Raw genomic sequence first — 18,932 nt, 5'->3', positions numbered from 1 at the left:
AGCGGGTCTCCCCTGGCCCGGCACTGAAGTGGGTCTCTCCCGGCCCAATCCAGCACAGCACTTGTGCCAGTCTCTCCCGGCCCGGCACTGTAGCGAGTCTCTCCTGGCCCGGCACTGGAGCGGGTCTCTCCCAGCCAATCCGGCACGGCACTTGTGCCAGTCTCTCCCGGCCCGGCACTGAAACAAGTCTCTCCCGGCCTGGCATGAAGCGAGCCCCTCCCGGTCCCCTTCCCCAGAGCCCACCCGCTGCCACCGTGTTACTGCTCCTCCAGTCACAGACTCCTTCTCTCCCACATTTGTGCTATCAGCAGCAAACACTGGAGAAGAACAGCCTGTGATTGGAGGAGCAGTTTTTTTCAGAATCTTCTACTGCACTTACCAGCATTTTGAAAACTGCCTCTGGGGGCCACATTGCGGGGCTTCAGGCCACCTGTTGGACAAGCCTGCTCTAGAGTTTAGAATAATGGGAAATGATCTCATTGAAACATACAAATTTCTTACAGGGCTGGAGAGTGTAGATGCAGGAAGGATGTTTCCCCTGGGTGGGGTGTCTAGAACCAGGGGATACAGTCTCAGAATAAGGCAATTTAGGACTGAGGTGAGGAGGAATTCTCTACCCCAGAGGGCTGTGGAGGTTCAGTCATTGAGTATGTTCAAGCCAAAGATCGATAGATTTCTATATATTAATGACATTAAGGATTATGGGGATGGTGCGGAAAAATGATGTTGAGATAGAAGATCAGCCATGATCTTGTTGAATGGCAGAGCAAGCTTGAAGGGGCAAATGGCCTACTTCTGCTCCTATTACCTATGTTCAGACTGAAGTTTTGGCATTCTGAGTTATAAAACAGTATCACTTCAGGAAATATACTGTTAAATATAAAATGAACATCAGCTGCAAAATCCATACTTTAAAGGAGACAGATTGAGGTTTAGAAATATACTAGATTTCTTACCTGTTACATACTGGAATGGGGGAGTTTAATTTAAACAGCACTAATTACTCCTCTCTCCACTCATCCATAAACAGAAAGGTGTTTTGATTTGTTTCCCTCTTGGTAAATGATGGCATCTCTCTCAACCCCTTGGCTTTTGTATGATCCAATTTTCTATTAATAACCCCATTGCAAACTCGAGATAGGATGAACTAAAAGAGTTAGCTTATTGCACACATTCAAACCGTGAAAGGAGTGTCCCAACAACACCTCCACACTTAGACAATAAAGAGAGGGATAGAGAAAAGAAGGCTTTACAGTACAGAGACCACAGAGAAACTAAATATTTGTTCATGGGAATTCCAGAGTCCAGAATTAAAGTCCAATGAGTTATTCCTTTACGGAGGTCGGTTGGCTGAAAACTGATGTTGTATAATTCATTTTTCCAATGGTGTTGACTTCCCACAATGAGATAGGCATGCAGAGGTAAGTCAGTCTTGTAAGTGATGGTACAGAACTTCGGCAGAAGCAGGGTAGATGGGGCCAGGTGCCCAACCCTGGGCCAGAGCTCCTTCGGTGTGGCCTGCTAGCCAGATGTTAAACAGCAGTCTGAGCTATGCAGTTTAGCAAGGCATAATTAACTTGTTCAACAAGTCAGAGGCTTAGGTCATGTGACATTGCCTCACCGTAAGATGTTCAACAAAGGATGTTTATCCAAGGTCTAGAATTCGACCTGGTCTTCAGGACTGCCATTATGGGTGAAAAGGGATGCTTGAGACGCCATTGTCTTAGTAGACATTCTGTCTCTGCTGGCAAGCCTGGGTTATCAAATACAAAAGGCCTTCGACGTAGCTTCCTTTGAAGTTGAGCTGTGCAGTCCCCCGGTGATCGTTGGTCGCTCCTCAGAGATAATGAGGTATGAGATTTCCAAAACTGCCAAGTGGCTTCTTTTGTTCTGGGGTCACAGACAGACACAGTTTGGGCCATTTCAAAGGCCTTTGTTCAGCTTCAAAAATTTTAGAAATAGCAATGAGCCCATCTATATATCATATATATATTTCATAAAAATATACAGCGAGGTCTTAGTCCCTCACATACCAAACATGACACCAATAATTCCACCAACTGAGCAGATGTTTCCAAATCATGATATATCCATCTGAAATTATTTTAAATATATTTTGTTTACATTTTGCAAACATTTAGAGAAACAGCAGAAGAGAATGGAATACCTGTTACTATGACACAGCTGATGGTAAATGCTGAACTGTTCAAATCCCAGACTCAAACTTGAAACAACTCTCATAACCAACTTTTGCAATTTATATGTTTCAAGATGCAGGCTTTGAATTCAGTTATAATAAAACCACCAAGTCTCAAGGGGTTTTTTAAAACTAAATTAAACATTTATTACTTAAAAAATGGCAAGCACATATGCCTACAAATTACTACTATAATAACTTCAAAAAAACCCCTAATTAATCTGACTCCCAGTTACACCTCCGTTAAGGCAACAGTAAAACACATAGGGTAAAATTTTTAGTTCGGCGGACGGGCGTGTGCCCTGCCTGCTCAAGCGTAAAATAGCACACGTTGACGTCAGGCAAGCATCCCAATGTTAACGCGCAGTCGCGTGATATTTCCGTCGGTGGGCACGTGCCGGAGTGAAAGCACGCCCACCAACAATTAAAAGACCTGTTAAGGCCATTAACGCTATTAGAAGTTTTTCGCTGCCCATCCAACCTTGCGGTTGACAGGCAGGCGAAAAGGCCAAGCGGCCTTTGCACTTTTTAGGAAACCAGGATGAGGGTTCCTAAGGCAAATAAAAAATTAAAAAATTTAATTAATAACATGTCCCTGTAGGGGACATGTTTTATTACATTTTTCAATTCTTGACCTTTTTTTTCCCAAAATGCTTCACCTCCATGAGGCAGCATTGTGCCTCAGGGAGATTCTGAAGTGTGCGCATGCGCAAAGTTTGCACTCGCTCTGCTCAACCTCCTCTCCCCCCCCTGCTCGTGTTTCACGCCGGGCATGCCTTAATTGGCCCGCCAGCATGAAATCGCCTTCCGGCCTCGATTGCCGGGTGACAGGCGGCTTCCCAACCGCCCCCACTGAGCCCGAAAAGGGCTAAATTCTGCCCATAGATTTAAACAGACCTCTGGCAAAGCACACTCTGGACAGTCACATTCAAAATAAGTTTCTTTCAGCTCTGAGTCCTTACAGACAGTGGTTTGAGGCTTACAGGCTGGAGGCTTTAGATGTTAGAATCCCTCTCCTTTTGCCACCAGCCTTCTCTTCCTTTATATGTATTTTCCTCTTTGAATGCAAATTCTCATTGTATCACTAGGTTTTTTGAACTTTACTTCTAACAATAAAACCCTTTCACAGCTCCAATTTTATTAGTAAGCTTTCAAAAAAATAAACATATTATTTGGCTCCTTCTGGCTAGATGTAATATTTCACCCATTCTTTTGAATGGTTTATTTTAAAAATTCAAATTTCCCCCTTTACACTTCACCTTCTAACTTCCCTATGTTTACCTAATTAACATTTCAAACCTACTTCTCTTCTATACATCAAAACCTATACATTAAAACCTCTAGACCAGCTGGCTTTAATCCAATTAAGGCACACACACAGACAGACACCACTAGACCTCCATTTTAAAATAATTTCCAATAACACTATAGATATTATTATATCTTCTTGTCACTGTAATTTGTTTTATAGGTCGAATTCCTCATTGTAATTGGGAAGAAACAGTAATGATTATTTCTTGTTCCAGGTCTGTGACAGGAGTTGACAGTGACCCTGATTTGGTTCACATGGAAATTCAAGACAACAGTGGAGGTAAAGATTGGCCAGTGATACCCTGCGTATGATACCTGTGGTAAATCTGCATGCTGTATAGTGTACTGGTGATATGTTGTATTCAATGTGACAGAGACATGATAGTTACAAGTGATGTGCTATAACTATGTGGTTGAACTGAATCAATGATCAATGGGAGTATAAAATGGGTGATAGCAGATTGGCTGCAATTATACACCACCTTTTTTTGGAGAAACTCCACTTTATTGGAGAGCGCTAGGGTTACAGCCTTAAAGTTACACCATAAATATTAGAGTTAAAATATTATATATAGAATTTGAGCTTGATGGGCCAAATGGTGGCCTCCTGTGCCACAATGACTCCATTAATGCATTTGTATACAAGTATGCTGGCTGCTATTTTAATGAAGCTGTTAATTATTATGTGTCTGCATGCTAATATTCAGTCAGCTCAATTTCAAGATCTTTATTGGATTGTGCAATATTCAGCATAATGTTTTGTAAAATAAACTTTTCTGGAACAGGTTTATTATTTGGAATATTAGGAAGCTACAGGTTTCTCCATCTTTATTCTTGCAATTATCCCAAACAATGGGCGGTATTAATTGGAGGTCTTGCCCACCGGCTGTAGAGCCGGCAAGAACCTTGCATCACATCCTTTGGGGAAGGCCAGCCACATTAAGTGCCAAATGTGCACTTAACTGAGCAGCGGCGGATCTGCACCAGGATCGAGGACTCTGGTGGTGGAAGTCCCATCGGGTAAGAGCTTCTGGCCAATCAGAGGCTGGTAACTTTACATTGCTTGACAGGGTCGTTGGAGAGGCAGTGTCTGTTGCCGATACTGCACACACCTGAGGCTTAGGATCGTCATGGACCCAGGCACAGGTGAATAGTGATGGGAGGGTTGATCCAGGGTTGGAGGGTTGACAGGATGGGCAGGGTCTGAGAGGGTCCCCCCAGCCCCCCTGCACCCCGGCCTTCTTGATTTCATGTTCCTCGAACAGGCATTGAGTGCCTTTGAATGAGGCAACCCCATCCCACCCCCAGGAACCTGCAAGAAAAATGCCACTGCCTGCTTTTGGACTTTCCACTTGGTGACTGCCCCGCTCGCCACTGGGTGATTACCAGCAGAAGTGGATCAATTGTCCACTTAAAGACCTCAGTTGGGTTGGGACGGGAAGCCGTCCACGGACATTCCCACAATGGACTTAATCGGGTCAGTGGCGGGAAGGTGGCTGGCATCCTCCCGCCTGTTTATATGCTGCTCTGTCACCAAACTCCCCAAAAGGGGTGGGCATTAAATTCCACGTATCGGATTTCTGAACTCAGCCATGTCTCCAAGATAGTGCAGAGTGCAGGAAACAGAAGAAGGAAAGATTATCTGAGACAAAATTAACGAGGACTGTTCCTATATTTTCCAGAGGTCTGTTCAAGGACAAAAAGCAGTACCTCAGGAAGTGGTTGTTTGTCTGCTGTCATTGTGAGGACCTGGTGGATGCACAGAATATTTTAATGATAGGAGAAAATAATAATCTTAAAGTTAATGGAAGTTAAGGTTAAATGAAAATAAATATAAAAATGTACTTATGAAAAACAGTATACTATAGCACTGCCATTGACAACAGTCTTAAGTTCAGCTTCAGTGCTGTCATGTGCTGCTGCCTCCACAGAATCAAAGAACCAGTTTAGTGGGGGCTTTTCCTGGGCTCCACTGAAAGCAACTGAATCATAAGAAACAAATGTACAGTCAGTACAGAGTACCATTGGACTTCTGAGTTTGTTGCTCAACCCAGGCTGCAAAGTCATTTCTGGCTTGCGAACCTGTGTACACCTTTCCCAACAATCATGGACGATCCATGCCCAAAAATGAAAGCTAAGATTTATGATTTTTAAGCAAGTGAATATACCCAAGATTAGTGCAGACATAAAGGAAACATTAGATTTGTTTCTAAAAGCACGATCTAGTGTTTGGATACTTGACTGGTCAACTGTTATTTAACACTGGTGAGGTCAAGTTTTAATTAATTCTTTAAAACAAATCAGCAGCAGTACTTGCTACACGATGGAGCTGCTATGAGCTATATTGTTTTTGAGGAATATGGCCTCATGCTAACTAAAATAACCCAGCTTTCTTTGAGGTTAAAACTAAGTACATCTTTTTAAGGTAATTATGGTTGGCATTTATTTTGATTTGATTATTAACATTTTTATTAACTACAGCTACTTCTGAAAAATAATGGTTTTGATGATTAATGATTATATACATGATGAATATTATTGTAGCTGTAATAATCAAGAAAATAAACTGTGTGTGCTTTTTAGGGTATTTTGTCTAGATGGAGAACAAATATTAGCCTGTGCAAGTGGGGATGATTAATACAGAGCAGCACTTTGCAAGATGTTTGGGTGCTTATGCAGGCTGGAATTCTGCATATATAATGCACCTTTCAAGATTCAGTCAACAAACCTGCCAACTGACAGGTTTACTTCTGGGGTGCACATGCAATGCCAATGAAATATTGCACTGCTATTTGTCTGTCATAAATCTACAGTATCCATTAACCACAGGCAGTTTAAGCCTACGCTGTCATCCGTTAAGCAGTGATCCCTTTATTTATGAAGGGGGAATTCTATGATGGCGTGTTTGAGATGTTGGGCTAGCTAACAGGATAACACAGCTAACTATGAAATACATTCGCCTTTTTCACCTCATTGCAAGGATTGCTATCACTTAGATGTTTCCATTTTAAAAATGGTTCTTGAATGTCTGTTTTATGTGAAAGAAAAAAAATCCACCAATCGTATCACTTGTGATCAATCAGAATCTTTCTCATTGACAGAGTACAAGGTCACCTCTCTGTTTTCCAGAAACACTGGAGAAAAAAAGATATAAAAACAAAACCAGTTAGCTGGCAGTATACCTTTGAGGTAATCTGAGCCAAGGGCTTTGAAGTAGAATTGAAATGTTGTGTTCTTTGCATTGTCTTGCATAGAAGATTTTAAAGTTTGAAAGCAGCAGGCAGGCTCTTTTTCTGCAGTTGATTATTTATTTATTGAGAAATATTGAATATTGTTTTACTTTTTTTTCATGCAGGCTTTCTTTATGTCACCTGCCAAATTTCAAACTGCACTGAAAAAGCACTAAAAGCTCATTTCTCTGGAAATATAGATCAGAACTCGCTGCTTGTCAATGATGACTACATTTTCATTCAGGTAATTAATTCACATAAACTTCATTACCTGTGCCTTATTAATATATAAAATTATTATAAAGGAGACATATAAACAGCAGTGCAGCAATTATAACACATTAGACAGACGCCCTTGTAGCTGAAGTAAAATTTAAATGCCAGGGAGTTAAGTGTTCACCTTTAGGTAGGTTCATTGTTGTGCTAAGTAGAGTTTAAAACAATATAAACAGATGTGTATTGTTCTGGAAACAGCCCAGCTCCTCAGAGATCAGTGCTGTGCAGCAGATGCACTCTGCTGAGGTTACCTTTGCTGAGATCAGCAGTGTGTCAGCTGATGCTTCTCTGAGTTCAATGACCAGGTTGAGAGACCCAGGGGAGAGTCCTTCAAATATTTTCAATAAAATCCAGCAAACAAATTAACTGACAATTAACAAATGTAAAGGAGCATTTCTGTGCTTTCAGTGCATATGTGGCTTCCTATGCTTTTACATAGGCTGCATCGCCCACCTATTTAAGATGGTAATATGCAAATCTAACTCCTATGACATATATAGGAATCCCAATCACAATTTTAAGGTACAGCTGGATAGAGCATGCATTGTCAATGCTCCATCCAGTTGCACCAGTGTTAAGTGGCATAAGCCGCAGTTAATAAAGGAATTATTGATAGTTCAAAAAAAATGGCCGAGGATTTTTTTAACTTTTAATTTTGTGGGACCAGGAGGTTCAGGAAGGTCCACAATAATACTCTCTCCCACAGCCATGAATGGCTCTGCAGAATCACCCCCACCCCCACCCCCACTCCCAGTTTCCCAGCTACACCCCCCAACCATTGATTAAGCCATTTCATAGGTCCAGTTTGGCTTCTGCCTGTTGGGTACCTAAAATCAGAAGCTCTTCAGAAATTATTTTATATTAAACTGTCTATATATACTATCCCAATGTGTATACCAACCCTTGAAGTTAAGCTTGCGGCAGACAGTAGTGGAGAGCCCATTACCGTAATTCTCAAGTAGCATGTTGAGGAAAGTGAGCGCATTGATCTATGAAGACAAATTCAAGAGGGTGGCAACAGCTCCTGTATAGGTAAAGTATTGAGATGTTGGGATATGAATTTGAAGATGGAATTGCATCACTAGTATATAATACTAATAAACTGTTAATTAACACTGGTGAGGTAAAGTTTTAATTAATTATTTGCTTTAAAACAAATCAACAGCAGTACTTTCTACATGGGGAGCTCCTATGCGCTATATTGTTTTTGAGGAATACGGTCTCATGCTAATTAAAATAACCCAACTTACTTTGAGGTTAAAACCAAAAGTACTTCTTTTTAAGGCAATTACGGTTGGCAGTTATTTCGATTTGATTATTAGCATTTTTATTAACTACAGCTACTTCTGAAAAATAATGGTTTTGATGATTAATGATTACATATGTGATGAATATTGTTGTAGTTGTAATTATCAGGAAAAAAAACAAGTGTGCTTTTTAGGGTAATTGCTATAAGCAGATTATTTTGTCTAGATGGAGAACAAATATTAGCCTGCGCAAGTGGGAATGATTAATGCAGAGCAGCACTTTGCAAGATATTTGGGTGCATATGCAGACTGGAATTCTGCATATATAATGCACTTTTCAAGATTCAAATGAACAAGCCTGCCAAATGACAGATTTGCTTCTAGGGTGCACATGCAGTGCCATTGAAATATTGCACTGCTGCTTGTCTGTCATAAACCTACAGTATCCATTAACCACAGGTAGTTTGAGTCTATGCTGTCACCTGTTAAGCAGTGATGCACATTAGGATTCATATAACTCCATGTGCTGTGGGATTTATCAGCAATTTTGTAAATATGGCCCTAGCCATTTGATCCCCTTGGAAGCTTGATGCACAAATAGAGCGCATCAAAGCTATCCTGCAGGACAGTAGCTATTCTGAATCGGATCATTATTCATTGTGTATCATGCAAACTCACAAATGGGCCAAAGGCCATCATTTTTGGATCTGAAAAGTGCCCGGTCTACCTCAAATTACCCTAGAAAGGCAAAGTATCTCAAAAATATGAACAACGGATTGAGCAAGCTGTTTCATGCTGCCACTATGCAGTGGTTATGTGAGTGGTATTTACCACTAACAGAATGCTGCCATCAGCCCAAAAAGATATTTTGTCTACCACACAATTGAGCAACGTCATGTATGAAGTTTAGTGCTGGTGCAATGCCAGGTACATGGGCCTTACATTCCAATGATTGGCTGATTCAATCAAACAGCATTTTCCTTTGATTGTTCGTAATAAACATAGTGCAGACTGTTCTCGACTAGTCCGCGCTTACAAAACCCAAATAAAACATACACTGTTAGATGTGATTGCCCAATTGGGCAGCACTTGGTAAACAATTCTGAGTGTGCTGATAGCTCTACTAACAACCAAGTTAAGATAATTAGTCAAGTACGTAACTCATTTACGCTTGCTAGAAGTGACATGCATTCATAGGCAGGCACCCATTTTCTGCAAACAAAAGGAATATTTTCAAGCCATGCGCCTTTTTTGAATTACCCTGAAGCTTGGGGAGCCTATTGTTCCCTGTTGCTTTCTCTATGGCAATGTCTTGGCCAATCAGAGTTGACTTGCCAACCAATCAGCACCCTTTTCTCCTGTAGTATAAATTGTTATGTTCATTTGAAATTTGTCATTCTTGCATTTGTCCTGATGAGTGCAAGACAAAGATCTTCGGCAACTTGCCTCTCTTTTCAGCAGTATACCAGTTATATTCCTCTACAGGCCCTTGCAGTTTATTTTGGGCATTTGCTTTTATCCCAAGGTCTTTCTTTGATTTTTAAAATATTTATTTTTATACATTTGTCTACTATCTTCTCCTCCTTTGTGTTCCTTTATCCTACCTTAACCTAAACCACTGAATCATTTAAATCCAATTTTAAAATTAACTTTCCACTTTTTTGAGGCAACCACTTAATTTTCACACTTCAAAATCTATCTTGAAAAGTGCTACCTTATTTTCGCCATTTCAACCCTCTGGGCTTTAAATTCTGCTTTTTTTAAAGCATGCTGTTGTATATGCATTCATTTGTTTTTCTATCTCTTGTTCCTACTCATTTGTTTTTCTATCTCTTACTCCTACTCTTGCCTCACATTCATTACAGTATTTCATATATTTGCAGCCACTTCTGCTTCAAAATGTTCCCGTTTTCTCAGTTTTCTATCATCTGTGAATTGCTACAGGATATTTGATTAAGAATGACTTTTAGTTACTAATTTAATATGCTTTGTAAATAAACATCACATGAGGATTTACCACTCTAAAGAACTTTCTCCATAGAGGAGTGCCTTCCTGTTTGAGAATCAGGTCTGGTCTGGTCAGATATATTTCATTAGAAATCACCAAAATGTGGTATGATTCTGAGATTCTACTTATTAGTGTATCGCGGCAGTTCAGGAGTTAGGAACCCACAGCAGAGAGTAGAACACTCTGCACAGAGAGTGGAAGTAAGTTATAAGGGCAGGCTAACTTCAGAATACTGTCAGGACCCAGATTACTGAATGGTTACTGAGTGACACTGACCCAGTTAGGTTAAATTGTCTGTCCATCCCCATGGTTGGAGAGCCCTAACAAGGAAGGGAAATAATGGGACAAGAATAAAAAAAAGAGAGAAATATCTTCAAATTCTAAACATTACCAATGATCTAGGTTCATGTTAAAGCTCACTTTTTTTTTAGTTTTTCAGTGGTTAGTTAAATAATTTGTATATCTTCATGCTTTTATTAATTTCTCCATTTAAGTATTGATTACTTGGTTACTGACAATCTTGAACATTTTTTTCAGGCAACTTCTGAAAATCAGACAAAGTATTATGTCTCTTATCGGAGAGGCGCGTTTGTTCAGATGAAATTACCCAAATATGCCCTACCGAAGGTAACTGCTTTAAGCAGATTAAACTCTTTATGAAAATTGCAATAATATTTATTGGACATATATATTGAAAGTCTTGCATATAGAGCACATGTTCACCTGTCATATTTTGTTAATTACACACCTAAAGTTATATAAAAATTCTCTATCTCCATGAGCAATGCCACAGAAGATTTGTTGGTATATTTTACTGTTTAATACTCAACCATTTGCAACAGTAAAAAGGATAAGAAGACTGATGTGGATTCACTGTTGTGCATCCTCAACCAGCAATACTTAGTCAGTGCATATAACTAGAGTTAGTGTTACAGTAATATGAGAATGGGTGTTATTTCTTAATATTTTGGGGAATATTGTGTTATTCCAAAAAGAAGGCTGGATGTGTGTATGATTTAATTAAGCAGGGCAGAGTTTGATAGGAGTCGGGCTGTCTGGGGGTTTGGAAACATGAAAAGGATAGAGGTGTTAAGTTTGAGGCACAAGTAAATAGGTTAGATCTAACATTTGCATTTTTAGATAAGTTGAGAATTTGTTTGAATATCAAAGGGGAGTCAGAGGTAAAAAGAAAAATGTTTGCATCTTGCAGGCGTTCATAGGTAAACAAGTAGTGGGGATATGATATTTAATTGATCCAAAAGTAAAGACAAGATGGAAACATGAAACATCTTATATTTGGAAGGGTTTGAGTTTCAAAGAGGTGTGAGAACAATGGAACTGAGATGAAAGGGAAAAGAGGTATATTAGAGTGACTGTGGGTAGCTGGTTTTAGCTGTTGAGCTAGGTAGCTGTTGAACTGGAGATGGCTGGAGATAGCTGGAGCTGTTTGAGCTGTCGAGATAACTGGAGCTTTGGGCTGAGAGAGGATGCAGTTTGAATCACCCATCCCATCAAGCCAGAAAAGTCTTGGGCTGCAGCAAGCAGTTTAATCTGAAGTGGTTTCCACCGCAGAGTGCAAGAGGGTAAAGGTCATGTGGTACACCTTTATTGAAGCTACAGCACTTGCCTTGTGTAATATTACTGGATTTCATAGTTAACATCTATAAATGTGTGTTGCCTGGAAGGTGTTTATTTGTGGGTTTGGCCAAGTAAAGTGTTTTTGGTGGAATGTTTTATAAGGCTAAGCATAATTATGTAACTGTAATCTTGTGTGCTTAAGTTTTCTTTTTTTTTGTCAATAAAATGTCGTCGTCAGTACATCGTCTTCTCAGTTTCAGAATACAAAAAAAAGGTCATGACCCATAAGCCAAGTTTCCCTCAGATTTGGTTTTTGCAGAGGTCATAACAGTAAGCATGTTTTCATTGGTGGCTAGGGAATTTTAGCCTGGTACACTAGAAATTTGGAGAAAAAAGACTTTTATTGGAAAACAGTATACAAATAGAAAACACATTTCTTTTGGCTGTTCAGTGAGTCAACCAGCAGCAAAAATATAGCCAAGCTGTTCCTGCTTGGTTTTATTGTCTGATATTTACGTTACACACGCTTTGAAGATTCTTTACTGAAAATAGAGAGATGTTGCTGAGCATTTTGTCTTGCACTCATCAGGACAAATGCAATAAAGCCAAATTTCAAACGATCAGAATAATTTATACTATGGGAGAAAAGCATGCTGATTGGTCGGCAAGTCAACTCTGATTGGCTGAGGTGTTGTCATGGAAAAAAACAATGGACATCCCAAGCTTTCGGGCGAATCAAAAAAATGCAAGTTTCTTGATTTGTGGAGAATGGGTCCATGTGTGTGAATGTCACTTGTAACAAGCGTAAATGAACATGTCACGAGCTTGACTGAGCTGGTTGAGTACAGTCTGTATTCTGCCTATCACAAACAACCATAGGAATATGCTGTTTGATCAGCCAATTGCTGGGATGTACAGCCTTACATACCTGGCGTCACATCAGCAGTGAAATTCATACATGATGTTGCTCAATTGTGTGGTAGGCAGAATGTCTTTTTGGACTGACAGCAGCATCCTTTTAGTGGAAAATCACTGCACAATAGCAGTGTGAAATGGCTTGCTTAACCTATTGTTCAATTTTTTAAAGATAATTTGCCTTTCCAGGGCACTTTTCAGGTCTGAAAATAGTGACCTTTGGCCCATTACAAGTTTTGCACGATACACTGAACAATGATCTGATCAGGATAGCCGTTGTCCTGCAGTCAGTCTGCACATGCAAAACCCAAAGCAAAACGTCTACTATTAGATGTGATTCCGTGATTGGGCAGCACTTGCTAGACAATCCTTAGTTTGCTCATAGATACACTAGCAATCAATGTAAGATAATCAGTCGAGCTCATAATGTGGCTCATTTGCGCTTGCTAGGAGTAACATATGTTCATTTGCAGAGACTCATTCTCTGCAAACAAAAGGAATATTTTCAAGCCTTGCCCTTTTTTTTAATTACCCAGGAGCTCAGGGAGCCTGTAGTTCCCTGTTACTTTCTCCCTGGCAACATCTCGGTCAATCAAAGTCAACTTGCCGACCAATCAGCATCTTTTTCTCCTGTAGTATAAACTGGTGTGATCGTTTGAAATTTGGCACTCTTGCATTTGTTCTGATGAGTGCAAGATGAAAAGCTTCAGCTGCATGTCTCTTTTCAGTGATATTCATGCCCTGAACTACCAAGCGACTGTTTGAAGATTTAATTTTTCCAAATTACATGGCGAAAGTTACATTTTCTACTTTTTATTAAGCCCCCGCCACCCCAACCTTTGTCAACTTCTGCACCTGAGAAATAGGTGACCAGCAGAGGAAAATCAGGTGGGGAACTTGGACAACATTTGCCCACCTGATTGATTTCTCAGGCATGGATTTAAATGGGTTCCAAGGTCTCCTGCCCAAAATAGGTGAGAGACTGAATACTGATGAAAATTGGAATCCTGCAGTCGTACACATTTGGAATTTACATGGTGAAAGGGTGAAATATAGGAAATGAATGCTGGTCCCATTTCTTCCAGGCTTTGAGCTGTTTAGTCGTCAGTTCTTAAAGGGACCTCTTGAGACTGATCAGAAAGAGTAAGCTTTTGCTTCCTTATTATTTTTTGTGGAGGCAGAAGGAATATTCATGCCAATTTTTTCTCTACCCATTCCAATCTTGTATATCTCTACAAGATCAACTCTCAGGCAACTCTATTGTAGCAGAAAAGCTAAAGTTTCTCCAGTCTTTCCTCAGACCTCAGTCCTTCTATACTGGGATCAGCTTTGTAACTCATCTGTCAACTCCTCCAGTGCATCAACCTTTCTCTTGTTTCTTGCTGACCAGAACTAGACCCTGTACTCTTTATGCTGTCTGATTAGTTTGGGCATTCACTTCACGACTTATAATTTACTGTTTTGGCTATGTCGTTCAGTATTCTGGTGGCTTTGTTGATTGTTGCTCTGCATTGGTTGTACAAGTTTAAGGTCGGGTTATCACACTCCTAAATCTCTTTCAGTTCTACTTCTTGGTTATTTCAATGCCATTGATGGAGTAACACTTTATGCTGCTCTGCATTAAATTATGGCTGTCGTTGTTGTTTCCACTTATACATCTTTTCCAACTCAATTCTGTGATTTCTAAGCTGTAACTTTTGATTCCTCAGTCCCTCCTACTTAAGTATCATCTGCAAATTTGATGAATTTACATCGAATTGCTAAATCGAGATCAGAAGTGGTAATGGTCCCAGAACTGACCCCTCTCAAACTTTGTATTCTGACCTGGTGGTGTATAGTTTATGCCTTGTGTTGAATTTTTTTTTGCATTAAAGATGCCTAACCAGATAGAAAGTACAAAATAAACTATCCCCCACTGGTTCTCTCACATGTACCTGACATTTTAATTTCTAAATACTCCATGCCCCTGATTGAATATTAATTTCCAAACTCTGAGTTAAGCCATTTTTCTGACATTCCCATCATATTGTTGTTCCCTACTGCTGAAATAGCCTCCAGTCCAGGCAGCGTATGTCTAATGCTTCTAATATACACATATATGCATCTTGTTACAGATTTTTCCCCCTCTCACATCTCACAGTGTCTGCCCTTTCTTGGTACCCTCCAAAGTCTCTTTGAGCTGCTCAGTTTAGGTTTAGCCTGTCTTTCCTGTATCAATCTTTTTTTTATCTGGAAGGATTCCCAGTCCCACCAATGGGCCTAAATGAATTGTCTTGGTACCGCCTGTACCACTTCAAACTTTTAGAGTTTCTAACCTAGTGATGATTGATGTCAGCATGTGAATCAGCTATCTTGATGGTGTTAGCAAAAGTGTTAGTGATTTGTGGTTGAAGAAGCTAATCTACCCTGGACAGTTAACTAATTTCTAAAGCAAAAGCAAAATAGTGCAGATGTTGGAAATCAAGGAAAAAACAGAAAATGCTGGAAGCATTAGGTCAGGCAGCATCTGTGGAGAGGGAAACAGGGTTAATGTTTTGGTAAATTAATCTGTTTTTATTTCAGTGAATTACTTTAACATTTTTAAAAATCAAAACTGTTGGAGGTTTGAACTAGGGTTGATGTCTAGTAGCGGGTTACTTATCTGCTCTCTTCAGCTGAGAATTATGAATGATTGAAAGAGAAAGAAAACCAATATTTAAAATTCCGACAAAAATTGGGATGAAGTATGTAAATAGTGTGGTACAATGACTATTTCGTTCTAAAGAGAAAGCTGCTGTTTAAGTTGTCAGTCGAGCATTGATGTCACTGCCAGTCAACGTGCTACTGGCTTTCATTGACATTTAGTGTTGCACACCTCAAATCTGACAGAAGTGAAAACTTTGAATTGCATTTTCATTTGACATCAGAAGAACCTGAACAGATAGGAAATCATTGACGAGGGCTGCTTGCCTCTGCTGAAGGGAATTAAGGTGCACTTGGTGTTACAAATGCTTAACTCACAAGATTTTAGACATTTTTGTTAGAATTTTAATTGTCCCAATAATGGGCTTAATATAAGCGCATCTCTAAAACTTTTCACCCTTTGAAGGCTTAATTCGTGTTGGTACAACCCTGGGCTAGAAAGATGCCGAGATCAAACAGGGCCCCCATACACAGCTATTCAGAATGATATATTTTCAGAATAATATATTAAGCAAGGTAAAACATAGGAGTTCCCAAAGTCATGATGGGAGTGTTAGCGTACTTTGAGAAGCAAAATGACCAGCCCTCCTTCCTAGTTTTACAAAATCTTCTTCTGACCCCCTACTTGTATGTGTATGTATGGGGATATTGAACAAAGATAAGATTAAAGTCAGCTATGTTGCTCCCCACAATAAAATAATGAGTTGACTCCTAAAGAATGGCAATTCTAGAACAATGCTTTTATCACATGTGGAATTGAACCCCAGGATTAGATGCCATCTGCAGACAATACTTTACCATCTATAGAGTAAGAGGGGAGAAAAATTGAGTGGGAAAGTAAAATTAAAATTCTATCAAATCATTACTGAACTCATAAGTACATATGCGGCCTTCTCTATCTGAGTTATTGGTACAAAATATCCCGAATACAGCTTTTGGGTTGTGTTGTTTTTCAGGTGCAATTAATCAATGAAGCCTAATCAAAGAAAGTTGATCAAAAAAGCAAGTAAATTATCTTTTAGGAAAGCATTTGCTTTTAAATAATACACATCTATCAGTCTGGAAATTGCTTTTTAACTCTCTCACAGGGAATTATTCAAAGCTCTTTAATACATTTATGTTACAAGAAAAAGATTTAAAACCATACTAAGAAAACTTCAAGCTGCAGTCTTTAAAAGAAGGCCACCTTTGTAGTTCGAACAGAAGTTTTATCCATGGAGCCTCAAAGCATTAAAGGGCAACCTTTGCACAGTAGTTTACTTAATGTTTTGAATGATTAAACATTTAAAAGGCAGGCACTAAATCACTGTCACAGTGCTGATCAGAATTTCCTTCCCTTTAGATTGACTGAGCTCTGAGATGGGGGTCACAGGTTAAATCACAAATTAATGGATATATTTGTTTGAAATGTGATAGCTTAGCTTTGATACAGTGACGCTGATTGCCACAGATCTTGTATGATCATCAGTCACTGTATCCCATTGGCCGCTGACAGAGACACGAAAACATTTTATGCTTAACTAACTCCCCTTGCATTAAGGACCAATCAGGCAACCACCAACTTCGGAAAATGGAATCTTAATGGCACATTAGCCATGCTTAGCTGGAAGGCCAAATGGCAAATAGCATTGCGTAACTTCTATACTCTAGGGGTCTGCAAGGTACATACATGAATCATTCTACACACACTCCAGCAACTTTGGACCATTTTGATTTTATATTATTTCATATTTTTTTTTGAAAAGACGTTTGCATAATTTTGTGTTAAGTTTAACCTGACGTTAACCGTATTGTGTAAGAAGACTATTGCTCCTTTTGTTAATGAGTACATTTTAAGGAAGCAGTCCCAAAACCTTAAAGATATAAATGCTTAACGCCATTCATTTACTGTATCAGTGATTTATAAATGTTTTTGATTTTGGAAGTTCTGATGGATGACTCTTTTGGACACATTCAGCATCCTAGGTCAGATTCAGAATGGGGCTTTTTGTTACGATAGAATGAAGAGCCTCTGTCCTTCCCCTATTTTGAAATGTGCTAGTGAAAGTTTGTTTTATATTGTAACCTGTGAGAGTTGTGGATTTTATTTTCTCCCTGTTTGGTTCTCTCCACTCCTGACTCTTGCTAGGATGCAATTCCTTGTGCACAGACCATCCTTTGGTAGCTTTTGCTGTGTGAGCTTGGTCACAGGTTATTCAAGCTAGCTCTAAGTTGGGCCTCAGGCCTCACTTAAATAATCAGGACGAACTGCAAGAACTTGTTGCAGCTCCACAGGCAGCTTCCTGATTAGTGTTCCCCATTTTGGACTGCCTGCCTCTTTATTTTCAGGCGATCTTTGGCGAAAAACAGGCATCGCATTTATCAATTTCTGTCCATATTTTGTACCATTGGAAACCGTATGTAAGGGATCAACAGCCATGGTGACGCAAAGTCTCCTGTGACTGAACTTCTGCGGAGTGGCAATCACAGACTGCCACTCTGCTCCTACTTTTTTACCTTGAAATCCTTCCAATCCTTCCTTGTCTGACCTTCCGACTCAAGGCCGGAAGAGAACTATGCAGGGCAGCTCTTTCCCAGGGCCTTCTGTCGAGGGCTTCAGAGTCGGACGCAAGGAGGCCACACCTTTTTTATGGTACCAGCTACAGTAAATCAGGGTTTAAAGGTTCAGCCACTTTCAAGCCAGGGAAAAGGTAGGTTTGTAAAGTAACTGGTTAGAATTTTGGGGAATAGGGTTGTGGTCGGGCACTCAGTGGTGGTTGGGGGGAGGGCAGGCAGCAGAGGGGAAGGTCAGGACATGCCTGGTGGGGTAGTCCCTTGGGGGGATGGGGGAGTTCCACGGGAGTGGTGGGGTAGTCGGTGAGGGGAATGGGGAATCTCTGCGGTTTGAGGGGGGGAGGTGGAGAGTCCTGTGGGTGGGGGAGTCTGTTGGGGGGTGGGGGGGTGGGGGGTGGTTAGTAGCTGTGGTGGTGGAGGAGTCCTGTGGGGGTGTTGGGGTGTGTATCGGGGGAGTCTCCTGGGGGTTCAGGGGCGGTGGGGTGTGTATTGAGGGTGTCCCCTGGGGGTTCAGGGGTGTAGGGGGTGTCCCTTGGGGGTTCGAGAGTGGTGGGGTGTGTATCGGGGTTGTGGGGGTGTCACCGGGGGGTTCAGGGGTGTGGGTGATGTCCCCTGGGAGTTCGGGAGTGTGGGTCTGTACATAGTTAACCAGAAATTAGAAAGTGGTTTTAATTCTTCTAACTTCTTCTGGGTAACTATTGAAGTAAGACAGTTGGAACCATCTGAAGTTTGCGATTTAAATCGCATTGCCGGATGGTTCGCAGTGCAGGGCAATTGCCATGCCAGCCTTACCTGGGAATGTTCAGGACAGGATGGGGATCCCCATTGCATCTTTGGGGTTCCCCGCCAGTTACGCTGCCCTGGAGCTCAGAGGTTACAGCCCCTTGTCACCAGAAAACCATCAACTCAGAACTGACGAGTTACCTGGAAAATGA

General features: G+C 40.5%; 1 protein-coding gene across 3 annotated transcripts in view; it reads left to right on the top strand.

The window, feature by feature from the left end:
• Positions 1-18,932, top strand: part of sorcs2 (sortilin-related VPS10 domain containing receptor 2) — an 874,344-nt gene that overhangs the window by 695,210 nt on the left and 160,202 nt on the right. For all 3 annotated transcript variants that reach the window (XM_078542265.1, XM_078542257.1, XM_078542248.1), the window contains exons 6-8: positions 3,724-3,788; positions 6,864-6,982; positions 10,807-10,896. In XM_078542265.1, the coding sequence (XP_078398391.1) occupies positions 3,724-3,788; positions 6,864-6,982; positions 10,807-10,896 (274 nt within the window). The remainder of the gene's footprint in view (positions 1-3,723; positions 3,789-6,863; positions 6,983-10,806; positions 10,897-18,932) is intronic.

This window comes from Cetorhinus maximus, chromosome 1 (genome assembly GCF_964194155.1).
Source record: "Cetorhinus maximus chromosome 1, sCetMax3.hap1.1, whole genome shotgun sequence".
Taxonomy (NCBI): domain Eukaryota; kingdom Metazoa; phylum Chordata; class Chondrichthyes; order Lamniformes; family Cetorhinidae; genus Cetorhinus; species Cetorhinus maximus.
Note: the sequence above shows the minus strand (reverse complement) of the source record. Positions and strands in the feature narration are given on the sequence as shown.